The sequence below is a fragment of the Mchenga conophoros genome, linkage group LG10, assembly GCF_057382185.1.
Source record: "Mchenga conophoros isolate Kocher_MC1m ecotype Shallow Benthic linkage group LG10, M_conophoros_male_GT1.1, whole genome shotgun sequence".
Classification (NCBI taxonomy): Eukaryota; Metazoa; Chordata; class Actinopteri; order Cichliformes; family Cichlidae; genus Mchenga; species Mchenga conophoros.
Genome location: NC_140535.1, coordinates 21705827 through 21721962, shown reverse-complemented (window position 1 = coordinate 21721962; position 16136 = coordinate 21705827). Strand labels below are relative to the sequence as shown.

Genomic DNA, 16136 nt, shown 5'->3' with positions numbered 1-16136 from the left:
GGTCCAACTTCACTGCAGGCAACTGAGAAATAGAGGCTCAATCATAATGAAAGGTAATCAGGCCTGAGGAGACTCCACTACCAGAAGGTGACACTGTAGACATTGAGAATAGCTGCAAGCACCTGGAAGTCCCACAGCGAAAAAGAAAACATGAAGTGGCTGCAAGGATAGCTGCAACCTGGAGGGTTTTCACCATACACCACATTAGTTTAGATGAGTGGGACTAAACCTGAAGTACTGGTGTGCTAATGCTACAAAAATTAGCGACTTCTTTGGAAAGGGATCAAGTAGGGTATTTCTTGAGTGTCCCTTAGAGAAGGCTACATAGACCATTCTGATAAAATTTGATCATGCACTAGTTTAAAGCCATTTTCCTCTTAGTTTTGTAGGTATTGAGACTAGACATTCATAGACCATTGTTCTTTGTCAGAGCTGCAACCATAATCTTAAGACATTGAAGCCTAAAGTTTGTTAAAGTTGGCCTGAAGTCTAAATCCAGCAGTGACAGAAGCATGTTAAGTCTTCAGATGCACAAACTTGTCACCCAATGTTAGGGTTCACATTTCTAGTTCAAGTCAAGCCTGAAATGAATCCACTCTTAAAGGGCCTCAGGATTTGAGTACTATGCAAACACATCTGCTCAACTTGAGTCGGATTAAACCTTAGACAGTTGTGTCAAGAAAAGTTACCATGTGAAGACAAGCACTTTCTCAATTTGACTTCTTTAAGCATATGGAGCACAAAGCCATGTTAAGGTCATACATCCTTTGACACTAAACATTTACAGCACCTCAAAAATTACTAGATTACACAGCAAATAATCTAGTCAGAGATTTAAGGAATGTGGCTGAAGTAAAAAGATGAAATCTACCAGAAGCCAATCACTAAACATTTCTGGCCAATGTAAATATGGTGAAGAGCATAAATGTAGGTATAAGTCTTACACTGATAACATTAACACTTCACTGTAGCAATTTCAAGACTTGAGGTAGTAAAGTGAACCTGATCTTGTCCTCTCTGGTGTGAGGCTCAAGTTTAACGTACATTGTGTGCATTAAGGACAGGCGGTTGTCAAAAGCTTTAGCTAAGAGACTTCAGCTTGGTCCACAGGTTTGTTCCGCGCACCTCAAAAGGCGGCTCATTGTAGAAGATGTGGTTGCACAGTTCTTCCAGTGGGGGCTCTGGGTCTGTGGTGGCAAACTGAGCTGCATCCTCAATCTCCTTCCTCACTTCCACATCAATTCCCTACAGAAATGACAGTTAAACAAGGCATCTCCCAGTATAGGAGGCAATTCTGCAAGACATGTGATGAAACCTGGAGGATCTCATTTTAAATGGAGTTGCAGCCCTTTCATTATCCTCACATGTAAAGCATGCCATTAATACTAGTTCAAGTGAGATCAAATGTTAGTATGCTTAGCTAGTCAGACTTCCATTACTCGCTGCAAAGAAAAGGTCTAAACTGTCAGAAGTGTTGCTCATAAGTTTGATTTCTGCATCTCCTACCTTGAGTTCCTCCACACTAGCCATGTTGTGGCTGAGCATGTGGTCCTTTAGCATGGCGATGGGGTCACTCTTACTGCGCACTTCCCAGATCTCCTCACGTGTGCGGTAGCTAGAGGGGGAGATGGTGCAGCAGTTGTAGGGATGCACAAGGGTTGCCAAAAAATGTTCTTTGAGCATTTAAAAGTGATTTAGATGCTCAAAGTGAAAAATTAGTGCCTTGAAATTTTCAATAAGCCATTTCTATGCAGATTAGAAACTGATAGACTTAACAAAGTTATTTTGAAGCATCAAGTCTGTCAAATGGAGAAATCTAGCAGAAGATACTGAAATTCTGTAGGCAGAACTAGCCACTACAGAGGGCATACATGAGACCAAGGAGCAGAGATCAGAGCCACAGGAATGGCAAAGGACATTTGTAAGATTAAACAAGAACTTGAGCCAGCTTAAGTTGCAGCAACTTAAGCTGGCTCAAGTAGACGTTTACCTAAGTCCAGGATCGCTCATGCTGTGTCCATGATAGCGGTATGTCTGGAGTTCCATGAGAATAGGACCCTGAGCAAAGGACAAAGAATTTCAGCGAGACAAGTTTCATATCCTGCACATGACATTTAAGCATTTTAAACATACCTTCCCAGAGCGACAGTGATCAGCAGCAAATCTGGTTGCTTCCCGGACACAGAGAACATCCATTCCATCCACCTGTGCACAGTTACTGAGTTTTAATCTCATCTTACCAAAAAAACAAAAACAAAAAAAAAAAAAACAAAAAAAAACTGACAGGGTCCATATGCAAGTCCATGGTTGCACCAGACAAATTTTAAATTAGTCAAACCTACAAGGAGTCAGACTTGGTATACTTTTCTGTATTGCAGTCTGATAGTGAACTTCAGAATTCAACATTAGACTAGTGTGAGAATGGGTGGATGACTGAATGTGTTAAGTGGTTTGGGGTCCTTAGGGACTAGTATAGCACTATACAAAATACAGGCCATTTACCTGACCATTTGAGGCTGCCATTTCTCACTTCCAGCTAGTTTGCATTGTGTTTGAAACAAAGAGTTCAGACATGCATTTTTAACTAAACAAACCCAGATTGAATAATTGGCATTTTGATTAAAGAGTGCAAGACTTTGCAAAATGAGAGCAACTGTCATTTTGAGCTGCACTATTTTACAAGTAATGAGAGATGTGCCGAAGCACGCCAGACCCCCTACCCTCAGACCAGGAATGAACTCTCCTCTCTTGTAGTAATCTGTGCTGGCTGCAGCTCGCTCCACTGAGGTGCCCATGGCATAGCGGTTGTTCTCACAGACAAAGATAACAGGCAGCTTCCAGAGAGCAGCCATGTTGTACGTTTCAAAGATCTGGCCCTGTTGAATATACACAAGGCTTTTTAAAGGTTGTCCTGCAAAGTTGTGAAGTTGTGAAGTTACAGCTTCAAGACTTCCTAGAGTTTAGTCATGTTGTGCATTTAGCACATATTTGACAGATACTGGCCGTGCAGAGCCAAGCGTTGCTCTTCAACCCATTTACATACAAAATAAAAACTACATACCTGGTTGGCAGCACCATCACCATAGAGACAGACACACAGCTCATTGTTGCCCAGGTAATTGCAAGCAAGTGCAACACCAGCACCCAAAGGAACCTAGAGAAATCCCACATTGTGTGGACATTAGTGTTAAAGTCTAAATGTACAACAAGTGTCAGTTCCAAACCAATGACATGTTTAAACCATAGAAGGCAAAAAGACACGTAGATGACATTTACCTGAGCACCAATAATTCCATTTCCACCATAGAAGGTTTTGCAGTACATGTGCATAGAGCCGCCCTTGCCCTTTGCAATTCCACCTCTTCTGCCTGTGCATGGAAAACATTAGTTGACATAACGAAAGTATTTCCATCTCAGAGTACTTATTGCCATTTGTTCCTTGATTCAGTGATGCCAAAAACGTCTTAGAGCCTTAATCTCAGGGAGTAAACCACCAAGGGCAAGCCACAATTGTGCCACCTTCATCCAATTAGGGAGACATTTCTATTGTCATCTTGTAACTGTAGTACTCCATGTACTGGGCTCTTTAGGATAATCTTTAAGTTTCTGAACCTCAATAGCTTGACTTTTGGGAAATATTAAAAACCTGTCAAGTTACTCTGGCAAGAACTGAACACTTACAACTGCCACGTTCACAGTGGAGTCACCAAAATGAGTCCCATGTTTACTGATCTTTAGTCTTCAACAACTCACCAGTGAGCTCAGCCATGATCTCCTTGACAGTCCCTCCCCGGGTGTAAGTGTAGCCATGGACACGATATGCTGTGATCAGGTGGTCTGACAAGTTAATTGAGGCTTCAAGACCAACAGCACAGGCTTCCTATTATGAGAAAACAACTTCACATGTCTGGACCTAAAGGGAGATTCTGAAGAGTAGCCAAAGAGTATTTTACAATAATAGTACTGTGTTACTGCAATCTGCAATCAGATTGCAGTTCAAAGCCAGTTTCAGATCTTTAGCAGGTATTCAATGTATACCAGCCATGAGTTTCATTGTAGATGAAGAAAAAACCCAACCTGGCCATCATACAAGTGACAGAATCCTCTAATCATCTTCTGCTTGTACAGCTGAGCTGCCTTCAGCTCCATACGTCTCATGACCTGCATTGTGCGGTAGTACTGCAGACCCTCATCACGAGTCAAAACCACCTGAGTGGCAGGGCCCTCATCCAGCAGGAAGAGGTCACATTTCTGGAGAAGCAAATACCCATGAGTCAAAGTGCCAAGTGCCAGTCTGTGTTCAAGACCTCACTGTCAATCTTACCTTTATTTCAAAGGTAGCCCGAGTTGTGAAATCAGTGAATGTGCGTGCTGACATAATCAGTGCAGCACCCTGTTGAAACAAATTTAAGCACTTAGTCTTTAAAAGCAATGCATGTCATATGGAGACAGCCACAGAGATGATGCTTCCAAGACATTTTTTCCTCAAGCGCTGTTCCCATTAATCACTCAATGCAACTAAAACACTAGTGATTCTTTCCCCAACAAGCCAAAAGAATGTCTCCTTTGTAGAACCAGGTTTGTAGTTAAGCCATGCACTGAACAGTCTTTAAGCCAACTGTCAGTTTCCAGTAGTCTCAAGCCATCATCTGAAACAAATTAAAAGTTCTTATCCAGTGCAAATAATATTTTAGCACTAAAGCTTTAATGTTTAAATAAAAACAAGAACAAAAAACAAAGATTTTAACTCAGGTCACAATAAAATAAAAACTGAGTACTTGCATTCTTCCAGGCAGTCACTCGAAACACACTTGCAATACTGGCCAACATTTCGCCTACACTAACCCAAGACACAACTGTCCTTGTGGCTTAGGGCCTCTTCCCTGTCTTAAATATTGGCAGCTAAAAAACACAGCTGACGGCGATCCCTCTGATGTGCATAGCACAGAGTGAAGTGAAAGCACCGGAGGTAATCAGGGTAAAGTGACTGCACCTGCAGGAAGGAGTGGAGTTTGTTAACAGTTTACTGATTAAAGGATTGGATGCTGTTGATTTTAAAAGAAAATGTAGGCATACTATTGATGATCATAAAGAGCCTGATACTCTCAGGTGATCTGTGTGCCGTGATAAATGGGGTGTGTTTTATTGAGTAAAGGGTGTTAAATTATTGTGTAGAAGGTGTAAAATTGGTGTGATAAAACTTGGCCATAGCCGTGTTTGGCCCACTGTGGTTGCCACATTTCATACTGTGTTGTATACTTTTTAAACAAGGAAAATTGCTGCATGAGCTTGTTAGGATCCTTGAAATCAATTTTTAAAATAAACTTGTCTAACTTGGGAGCTGCTGTCATACTGACGTAACCACAGTCTCAGGCCTTGATCTGTTTCTGTTACATCCTACATGTCTTTGAAGAAATATTCTCAGTCGAGCTGAGGATGTGGTCCCTGCCAGTCATAATGGTAGTTTAAATGCCCTTTTAGGTATGACCTATACGTTTCTGCAGTATGTTCATCCACTTTGTAAAGGCATTTGTATAAATTTGTGTTACAGAATCAATCACAACCATTAGTTTCATATCTGCAATAAAACCTTTCACCTATATAGCATAACAGTGCAATTCTTTAATGCTTCTTTAAGCTGTTTCAGCTATTAAACTTTGATGATGGCTATAACTTCACCTCGGTGTGTCCTTGGTCCTCCAGGTAGATGCCCGAGGTTTTTGAAATCTGGTGAGTGAGATCAGACTGCAGAGATCCTGATCCTGTAAAAAAAATTAGGAGAAAAAACATCACTGCACACTTTCATGAAATGAATTAAAGTTGATGAAAGGAAGAAAAACAGGTTAAATTAGAGCAGAGCTCTGGGAAGCAAAACAATACAACATCATCAGTTTTTATTAAATGTGATCTTCAGCCATTAAATTGTGATGGAGATGGCAAATGGTAAATGGCCTGTATTTGTATAGCGCTTTTCTAGTTCCTAAGGACCCCAAAGCGCTTTACACAACCTGTCATCCACCCATTCACACACACATTCACACACTGGGGCGCACTGACAGAGGCGCCCCAGGTCGCAATACCAAGCCAAGTGTATGACCCGGGAATCTACTGAGCAGGCGATCGGTTTATAGCTTGAAACTTACACACACGATCACTGAATGCACTTCCTGCTGTGAGACAACAGTGCCAACCACCACTGTCCACATTGTCCACATTCATTTAATTTTTTTTAAAAATGTCTTTGTAGAGTTTAATAAGTTCTCTCTACTATACAGCATATGCACTTTGCACAGGCTATAAGCATTCATCTGCACAGTAAAATGGTTACATCTATGTCACTCATTTATTTTTATTTGGTTTTGATTTCCTGCCCTGTATCAAATCCATCATAGACTCTCAGCTACAAGTACCGATACACTAATAAAATATTGAAACTGATTAGGTACAGTCTACAATCTTTCCATGCATAACATGAATAATCCAGATTGAGGTTGTCATAATGAAAGGGTTAAATAGCTGTTAGTGTGCCTTGTTTTGCAGCATGTTTCACAATATAAAAAAAACATAATGTCACATCTGATTTAAAAACATGAAGACTTACACGTAAGCTGTAAATAAGCCGTCCTTATCTTTGAATCTAACCTCTCTTCTTCCTCTCTTGTGCGCTTTCTTATCTTTCTCCATCTCTGAGTGAAGTTAGGTCTCTTTTTTTTCTCTTCCTGTGAAATATAGCAGCTGGACCTTTAGCTAGCAACACACTGTGACAAACTGCACACAAACAATTTGTGTGCAGTTTGCTAATGTTTGTTGGTTTCTTAAGGCTCAAATAGGTTTGACGTGATGATAAAATAATTACCCCCAAATGTGTTAAAGCAAAAGTAACAAGACTGTTTTGAAAAGGAATAGAAAGTACATATATTTATTTAAAAATGCATGGAGTAAAAATAAAAAGTAAAAACTACTCACGGAAAGTACAGTACCTGGAAATTGTAATTTAGTACACCAACAAAATATTTGTACTTTGTTACTTCCCACCTCATGTGACAACGAGGCAGAGAGAGGTGCTTCAGCCAAGATTTTCAAAACATGATGTGTCCTAAAAAACCATCAGAGTTCAGAACAGGCTTAACCTATACGTAAAGCTATCACCTGGGGATTTAACTGCAAATTAAACCATAACATATGGGCTCCATGGAGTGCCAGCCTGCTGCCTCAACATGCAGAAGCTGCCAGTGGCAGTTTGGATAGAATGTAGAAGGTAGGAGAATCCAAACAAAATATCACTGCAAACTTTAAATATGCAAGTACAAATCTAGCAGCACTTTCTGGATGAAAGCATGAGGAAAACTCTCTCTGGGTCCCTCCCATGTAGCTTTGACTGGAAGCAGCTTCTGCAGAAGTGTCTCCTGAGCAGTCCCAGTTATTATCGCCACATTCATCAGATTCACAGGATACGGTCATCCTTTCAGACAGCCCTTTTAGGAAACGTCAGAAGCTGGATGCAGAAGCTAAGCAAGTAAGAGTTAGCAGAGTTCCCCATTCTTCTAACAGTATCATTTTTGTTTGTAGCTTAAGTGCTCTGAACTGTGGTTATATCAACATGTAGAATGTTTTTTATTGTGTTTTCCAATTGTTGGAATCGATTCTCACCAGCAAACCTGGTGGAGAACGTATAATAAATGAATACAATCAAATATAAAGTCCCTGGTGGATGAAACCAGAAGAAAAATGGTCAACATACTGGTAGCTGACTTGACAGAAAAAAATGGGTAATTTATTTCTGGCCCTTTGATTTTACTATCATTTTCAAATGATTTTAAATCTCTATTAATTCCAGGGAAGCTGACTAGTCCTTTTCCTTTTGATCTTGCAGTACATCACCACCACGACAGGTAAAAGAAATGTATGCCAGAGGAATTGTAACCTTTTTCCCTTACCTCAGTGACCCGTACTCCAAAAATGGCTATGTAAGTAGCTCACAGTAATAACTGATACAACTAAAATCGCATTTAATCATTTTAAATCCTGCCAAAATGTACGTCCTTATCAACTGTTCATTGTTACATAACTGATAAATGAATAAACAAAATGTCTGTACATGTCACTCTCCAAGGAACATTATTATGATTGCGAAAGTGGCACTGGTTACTTGGCCTGGAGGATAAAAAACCATACAGAGATGGACTGCTAAAGGGAGGCGATTATCATCTGGAGGTAACACTTATAATTCAGTGGAAATACAGTATACAGTTCCAAATTGTGGTACTGTATTAATAATGGTTATCAAATGTTGTTATTAGTTTTGATAAAGCTGTATTTCGTATTGTCTAGCACCAGGAGATGGATCATCGGGTGAAGTCCGGTGTGGTGGGCCAACTGTCAGACGAGAGTTGCAGTTTGTTACAGAGAAGTTACTGAGGGAGGATGAGTGCAAGGAAGCAATCTCTCTGATGAAACATTCAGCTGATGAAGACACAGTAAAGAAGAAGATTAAGTTGACATTTGTTTATCGACACAACATGGTCCTTGACCCCTGCTGTCAAGCAACATACTGTCTGTTTTTCCACATTTCAAAGATATCAAAGGCTTGGTGAATATTTGTCATTACTTTGACAATGTAAACACATTTTATTTTTTGCAGATAGCAGATATAATTCTCTATTCTCTATCCCTGTTACAGATCGAACAGGATTTTGTACTGATGTTTGGTGAGGATGTATCAGGCAGGTTGCTGAAAAGGTGGCCAACAACATTCAAAAGAAAGATTATCCAACAAGGCAGAAAGCTTCCTTCAACCAGTGACCTGAAAAAACTCTTGCTGGCAGTTGACTCTCCTGAGGATGCCACTGAATTTAATGTTGACATTGGTGAGCTTGTAACAAACCTTTTGGGTTATAGCACCACTAGGGGGGGAGTCTCCTAGGGGGTGTGTGAGTATAGCGTGGCAGCCATTACATACTGCTCGTGTTCTGTTCTCAGGATAGACCTCACCATTGTAACGGCCTGGCACCGGCGACTACCGATCCCCGCACATGTATGTACGGACAGTGTAGAGCCGTGGAGACCTGGCTTGTATGGTCTTATGTTGCTGACAAGGAATAAAGGTCTGTTGTTTAATTTAACTGACTGGCTCCATGTTATCCGGCTAACCTCCACACCACATGCCCGCTGGACCGGCTAGCCGCTCCTTCCTCGCCAGACTGCTGTTACAAGCTGTTGTTTCTTGGATTAGCACATTTATAGCATATATAATGTTTGTCACAGAACAGCTATCCTTTTTGTATTTTGGGTCTACTCAAACATTTTGTCAATGCAGATGCATTGAAATATGTTGTTGATGCTGATGATTCAACTTTATTAAAAACAAATATTTTTTGCAGGCTGGGACAGTGACCTCTCAGCAATTCTATTGCTATTACATCTGATTCCACCATCCGGTCAGGGTCAGAAGAGACCAGGAAATGTATCAGCTTCTTAAACAGGACGGCATCTTGTTGTCTTCAAGAAGGTTTGTGTTTCTTTTCTATTTTTGTGTTATGAATTACCAATTTAAGAAACACTTGATTCTTATTGCTTGTCTGTATTTGTCTTTTCATACTGGAGCAAATATCCAAGAGCACCTTGATGCCATCACTACCAGCACTCAACCCTACCTCCTGGCTGTTGGGGTGAAAAAGAATGACATCCACCGGTTCTTCATTATTCTTGACAACAATGCCATACCATGCAAGTCTACCTCTTCACTTGGTGCTTTTGATGAACTGTTTAAAGCACATTTTGTGTTTGGCACATCTTACAACACCCTGCTTCACAACATGTACACATTCATCCAAACCACAGGTTTTAGAAAACATTTAAATACCAAACATGTTAACTATTTTGACCAACAGGTTGACACTGATGTTAATCTACAGCCTGATGTGGAAGTTAAAGAAGTTAGCATTACAGGGGAGGTGATGTCAACTAATGTAGAAGAAACACCCACAACATCTGAAAAGTTGAAAAGGTCAAATAAGAGCACTTTGGATATGTGTGCCTCTGCTGTTGCACAGCTCAGGGCAGCAGGATTAAGCCAATCTACTGTGAATAGTTTTGTCTCCTCAATGGAGGAAGTGTTTTTTGAGATTCATACTCAGGCTAAAAATGCAGCCTTACAGAGCGTACCTTCACAGTACACCACAAGTAAAAATAAAAAAGACAAACAGTATCCCACGCTTCAAGATTTGATGTGTTGGAGCCGGAGTAAGGTGCACGTTATGGAGTAGACGCGCAAACCACGAGGTCCCAGTTATTTGTTAAATTACTTTATGGTTCACCTATTGTGGCCCGATTTCAGAGATTCCTTAAGCTCTATTAAGAAAGTCAACATTGTTTTAGTAGTTGTTTTTTCCGTCTTTTTGGCTTATCCTGAAGTGAAATACCTCCTAAGCAGTCTGCTAAAAAAAAAAAGGCTAGCTGCTCAGAGACTGCAGCGAGCAGTCAACTGAAATGTAGCATTTCTTCAACAAACACACCTTAAGAATAATGACCATGCCAGATTAAGACGAAGTTGGGTTGGACACATTTTTCATTCCAAATTTAATGGTAAAGCCAGAGGCGCAGCAATTTTGATCAATAAGAATATTCCATTTATAGTCTTTCACACAACAGCTGACTTATTTCGCAATTGGATGAGCAACACTCTACAACCCCCTCTCCAGATCTGTATAAACAAAGATTAACTTTACAAACTGAACTTAATTTAATCTCAACCCAGCAGTTAGAGTCTATGATTCTCAAATCTAGGGGAAGATGGTTTGAGCACAGACAAATCAAATATGAGGCTATATTATGGGAGCGTGAAGGTATGCCAGGGGGCGGGAAGGATAGAAGTTTCTCGGTTCCCCTGGTGTTAGGATTTCAGCACACTGTCCAGGAGGTGCCTTTTAGAGGTAGTCCGGCAGGTATTGCAGCCTATGAATCTGAATTACAGGAGTTAAAAGAGATTCTTAAAAGTCAGCAAGAGCAGTTGAATTATCTCGCAAGGAGCTGCTTTGAATAGTGCTTATCCTAACCATATCCTGCCATATCCTGTAATAAGGCCGTAATTTGCAGACGGTGCCAGAAGGTTGAGCATTTTGCCAGAGAGTGCCCTGGCGAGCCCACAGTTATGCCTACGCAATCCAGCGCAGGCCTGTTCAAGTAATGTTGCTTGCTCTGCAGGTATTGTTGCCCAAATCCCTTCAGGGTCAGGTTTTGTAGTACGGTTATCAGGGTGTTCGGAGAACAGTAGATGTGGTTTCTCAATGGTGATACTGGTTAGGGATGTATGGAGACATCCAAAAGTGGCGCCAGGAGGCAGCTAAAGATGCACAAACCCATCCTAATATTTATGTCGGTCATTTGCTGGCATCCTGACCAAAGCAAATCCCTGCAGCTAACTGGCGTCTTACGCCAGTTAGCTGCCCTGACCAAAATGGGTCCATGTACACTGTTGCTCTGGTAGATAACCTGAGTCACGTGAAACATGTTCGCTGTTCACAATTAAAGAAGAATGTGGAATTTGAGAGCCTTTGTCCCTTCAGTGTGTGAATGTGTGTGTGAATGGGTGGATGACAGGTTGTGTAAAGCGCTTTGGGGTCCTTAGGGACTAGAAAAGCGCTATACAAATACAGACCATTTACCATTTTACCATTCAGTACTCCAGTTCAACTACTAGAAACTGCCCCTATAGAGGAACCTATGCAAGGTTGTGAGTGGTTTTTATTGGTTTTTGAACCTAATCCGGCCCCAAGAAATTGCCAACCAAGACCGGAGACTCCTCGCCCCCGTAGATCAGGCTAGCTAGAACCCTTAACATCCGCTGTGGTGTCGGTTTGCACAAATCCGTTGCCAGGTATTGCTGACGTCCAGAATGGTGTAGCCCCTTTTCGTAGGACTACTTGGGCTAATGCTGGGACACACTCGAATCCGCATAATCTTCGCCAGGTAGCAGGGAGTAGAGCAATCAAGGCTGGGAGTCCCCAGGTACTGGTGCCCAATACAATTACCCCGTTTAGTAGGGGTGCAACAATACTCGTATCGGTATCGAACAATACAAAATTTTTAATTTATTTTATCAACTTTTCTTCTGATGATACTGTCTGTGTTGAGAGCTCAGTTGATCTGCGTTCGACTACTCCGCCTAGGCTGCACTGTCGAGCGCAGATCCACTGAGCGCGCAAGTTAAGCTCGTTGCAACATGGCAACTGCCTCAACGCTACCCGAAATGGAACCTCCCCCACCCTCATTCAGATCTGGCGTATGGAACTATCTTGGTTTTCATGTTATCCGTCATGGACAAAAGTAAAACAGTATGTTGGATGTGCCACGCAATGCTCAATTACATTTGTGGGACCTAGTGCGTTAACACAGTTAGATCGTTAACGTGTTGATGCCGTCCAGCCCCACACACAGGGCGATCCGCGGTAACTCGTTAACGGAGATTTGCGACGTTATGGCTTTAATGTCATTTTAATGAGATTAACGCTGACAGCCCTATGGGAACACAATGAATATGACTGCACATTTACACCGGCATCATCCTAATGCAAAGACAAGTAAGTAGAAGCAGACAAAAACAACAAGCACGCATGCTACAAACTTTACCCGAGTCATTTAGACGGCCGTTAGCACATGATTCTCCTTATGGGGACCTGATATGTTTACTATGCTGCTGAGAATATAGCCCAGAAGAAGCGTATACTATAGCTTTTATTTTGGAAAGAGCCATTTCTCTGTAATAAACTCTCTTTTCCAAAGATGAGTGATTCCTCAATCAGATAGATTTTTTTTTTATTACTTTGTTGTTTCAGCAACATTACATTTAAAAACTGTACTTTTGAGTTAAAATATATATTTATAATTTTAATAAATGACAAATTAAAAAGGAATGAACATTTTTTTGTATCGAAAAAATATCGAACCGTGACACCAAAGTATCGAACCGAACCGTGAATTTTGTGTATCGTTGCACCCCTACCGTTTAGACCTTGGCAGTAAATGTCAATAGTCAGGACAACGATTCAAATCCCGGGGGTTAATTGTAGTAAAGTCTGCGAACGCAGCGCAAAATCTAATATTCTTTCCTGGGGTGTAACTTCCCCCAGGTAGCACCCCTCCGTAATCCCTCGCACCGCTACAATTTGGTGTGTGTCGACAGGATGTAGGTTCAGTGTTAACCTGCCCAGCCAAATCCTTTCCTCCCCTCCTCGTGCTGCTACATTATAATTGGAGTATATTTGTCTTCTCTCTTGTTTAAAACAAAAAACAGAAAAACCAAACAAAAACCCTAACACTAGGTCTGCACTTGCAGGCCTCGTTGGTTCAAAGATTCATCCCCGTTGTAAGAGCCAATTAAAGGTTAATTTTATTGGTACTGGTAAAATGATTAGAGGAGAAATATATATGTTTGATGTTAAGAATATAATTCTAGTTGATTTTAAAATACTGTTTGTTAAATGTATAGAATATAGAAGTGCAACATTCTAATGCGCTTTTTAGTATTTTGGGCTTCCGGCACACTGTAATTACGTAGTTGGGGAGTCGGATAAGCTGGAAGCAACACAGTTTTTTGACCGAGTCTTGCCATGTAAATTAAAAGTTTCAATAAACATATTTTTTGCAAGAAAAGTACCTGGACTTGCTCGCGTTCAAATGCATGTTGCCGGACTGACTCCTAAAGGTGGTACAGAAGAGTGAAATAGAGACGGAGTGCCGCCACTACACCCGTAAACAAAGCAAGACAATCAGAGATCAATCTATTTCAACTTGCAAGGGGAGCCGATCAGATCAGGGCCTTAGAGCTGAAAGCTCCTCACCTGATCCCAGACAACTAAAAAAACAGTGTCCCCTTGACGCCTTTTATTCAGTTACACAAACACCCATGGTAAAATCTCTGTGGTGTGTCATAGTTAAGTCACTGTGTGTGTGTGTGCAATTATGTGCGAGCATGTGTGAGTGTGTGTGTGTGTGTGTATACGTGACTTCCTGCTGGTCATAAAAGGGTCATCTCCCCTCACCCCTGTATATGGCTCAACTCTTTTAACAGTCCACCATATACGAGCATAGGTGAGCCCATAATGGTAGGAAGTAAACATTCCTTACCAAATAAGAAAACCAGGACCTTACACGAAATGTGCCTGCAGTTAAACACTATAGCTATAACCTCCTCCACCATCCTACAAGTAAGAAAGGGACAGAAAAATATCTGAACATGCAGTTCAGGACAAGGTTTACAAATTTAAGTACAATGACAACTTTTACCAAAATCACCCTAACACTAGGCTGCACTATTTGGTTATGAAACAACATCAGCATCTTGGCCACTCTGCATGAAACAGACTTTTTGTTAAAATGTTTTTTCAGCAAGTTGAGAAGAACATTGGGTCAAAAGAGCCAGGACCATGACATTCACATTCGTATCATTAATTTTCTGTAGGGGAAATCGGGAGAGAAAGGAAAGAAGAAAACTGTTAGTAAAACATAAACATAAAGATTAAAATATACAAGAATTAATATTTAACAGCACAAACAAAGTGAAAGAAAATCAAAGGAATTAAAAAACATTAACAATTGTTGCCAGTAAACAGGCGTGATATAACACCAGAAAAGGTTTGGTTTGGTGCCTAATGTGTTGCCGGCTTTGTGTGGTTGTATTTCTCACACTATATTCTGCAGTGAAACTGCTTTTCACACAGGGTATTGTTTCTCATCTTTCTCCCACTGTTTCAGAAATATATTCGGTATGCAATTATTACTTCCATGCATTAAACACACACACACACACACACAGACTACTGATCTCACATGTATATGAAGTTCTCAATCATAGTTTCCACTTTAATTTAAACACAGCATTTCTTCAGAAGGATTGAGATTAACAATATAACAACACAAGGCTCAATCTGCTGTGAATAAATCTCACTAATTTTAGTGATCCTGAACAAATTTTGATTTCTTTATTTGCACTGAAATAATTTATTTAGTGACTTTGTTTCTACTTTGTGATAAACTTCTAAGTGAATAAAAAGTTAACACTGAGATTAAAATTGTAACAGAGATGTGGCATTTTCCAGCAATGATGATGCACATTTAGTAGGTTCCAATCAAATACTACTTGCATTTTTCAAATTCAAATTATTATTAGTTCTTCTGTGTGCTATTTTTTGCCGTTATGTGTCACTTTCTCAGTTTCAACTCAGAGGCAACACTAAAAGCTGTCATCTCCTGTAGAAGTGTGAACAGGAACCATGGAGGCCACAGTGAAATTCTGAGTATTAAAACCAAATGATAACCACTTCCTTCTCAGCGCTTCAGATAAATTCCTGAATCTCCTGTTAACACATCACCTTTACTCTTCGAAGAGTAAAGGTGCTTCAGCGTCATCATGGTGGCTTGTGAAAGACAGCTTCTGGGCCTGGCCTTGGCCATCATTGGCTTTGTGGGGACCATTAGCATCTGTGCTCTTCCCACATGGACAGTGCATAAAGTCGACCATCAATCATCGAACAACGTGCAATCTGAAGGTTTGTGGAAAGCCTGTGATACCGTCAGTGCAGAGCATGTGGAGTGCAAACAATATGGAAGTCTAGACCTTGAGGTTGCCAGAGTGCTCATCATCATTGCCATTATTATTGGTGTCTTTGGGATCCTGCTCGGTGTTGTTGGGAGCAAATTCATCAACTTTGTGCCAGATGAAATGAAAAAGAGCAAAATAGCTATGGTTTCCGGAGTTGCTATTCTCTTTGCTGGCCTCTTTGTGCTAATACCAGTCTGCTGGACCACCATCACCATCACCTATGTTCTGCAGGGTGACCGTGTAAAGAGTGAACCGGGAGCCTTGCTTTACATTGGCTGGATCACCACAGCACTTCTGTTCCTGGGAGGAGGCCTCCTCTGCAGCTCCTTTATCTGCAGAGATGGAACTGACCAAGATGTTGAGTACGTCAACCCTCACTCTTTGTAAATAGTCTTTTTTACAAAGAGCAGTTACTTAGTTACTCATATTAACCTAAGCTTTGAAATCCAGCAGTCTGTTAAAAAGAAAAAAAAAGGTTGAATGAGTAGTACAAGAAAGTTTAAAATGTAATTAAAATAGGAAAAACTTTCGGCAATTT

At 40.7% G+C, this 16136-nt stretch overlaps 2 protein-coding genes and 1 pseudogene across 3 annotated transcripts; 2 read left to right on the top strand and 1 right to left on the bottom strand.

Annotated features, from left to right (window-relative positions):
- Positions 1–706: 706 nt before the first annotated feature.
- LOC146565881 (pyruvate dehydrogenase E1 component subunit alpha, mitochondrial-like) lies at positions 707–4883 on the bottom strand. Of its 2 annotated transcripts, none has more exons than XM_085289290.1 (11): positions 4783–4883; positions 4325–4393; positions 4078–4251; positions 3754–3880; positions 3277–3368; positions 3062–3154; positions 2721–2876; positions 2134–2205; positions 1991–2058; positions 1507–1615; positions 707–1245 (listed from the first exon to the last, which is right to left on the bottom strand). In XM_085289290.1, the coding sequence occupies exons 1-11, from the start codon at positions 4828–4830 to the stop codon at positions 1081–1083; spliced, it is 1173 nt and encodes a 390-aa protein (XP_085145416.1). In that variant the 5' UTR covers positions 4831–4883; the 3' UTR covers positions 707–1080. The 2 variants fall into 2 exon arrangements, with proteins under 2 accessions (XP_085145416.1, XP_085145417.1); XM_085289291.1 differs by having other exon boundaries at positions 4779–4797.
- A 2334-nt stretch (positions 4884–7217) lies between these two features.
- Positions 7218–10265, top strand: LOC146565880 (uncharacterized; annotated as a pseudogene).
- A 5141-nt stretch (positions 10266–15406) lies between these two features.
- Positions 15407–15985, top strand: LOC146565879 (claudin-4-like). The gene has a single exon (XM_085289313.1). It carries the CDS (start codon positions 15407–15409, stop codon positions 15983–15985), a length of 579 nt encoding a protein of 192 aa, XP_085145439.1.
- The last annotated feature ends 151 nt before the right edge of the window (positions 15986–16136 follow it).

Coding starts and splice junctions, on each gene's coding strand:
- LOC146565881 (XM_085289290.1), bottom strand. CDS start 4,830: ATGTTGGCCAGTATTGCAAGTGTGTTTCGAGTGACTGCCTGGAAGAAT. Junction 3,881..4,077: donor GTCACTTGTATGATGGCCAG/GTTGGGTTTTTT, acceptor TTCTCATAATAG/GAAGCCTGTGCTGTTGGTCT. Junction 2,877..3,061: donor GTGATGGTGCTGCCAACCAG/GTATGTAGTTTT, acceptor TATATTCAACAG/GGCCAGATCTTTGAAACGTA.
- LOC146565879 (XM_085289313.1), top strand. CDS start 15,407: ATGGTGGCTTGTGAAAGACAGCTTCTGGGCCTGGCCTTGGCCATCATT.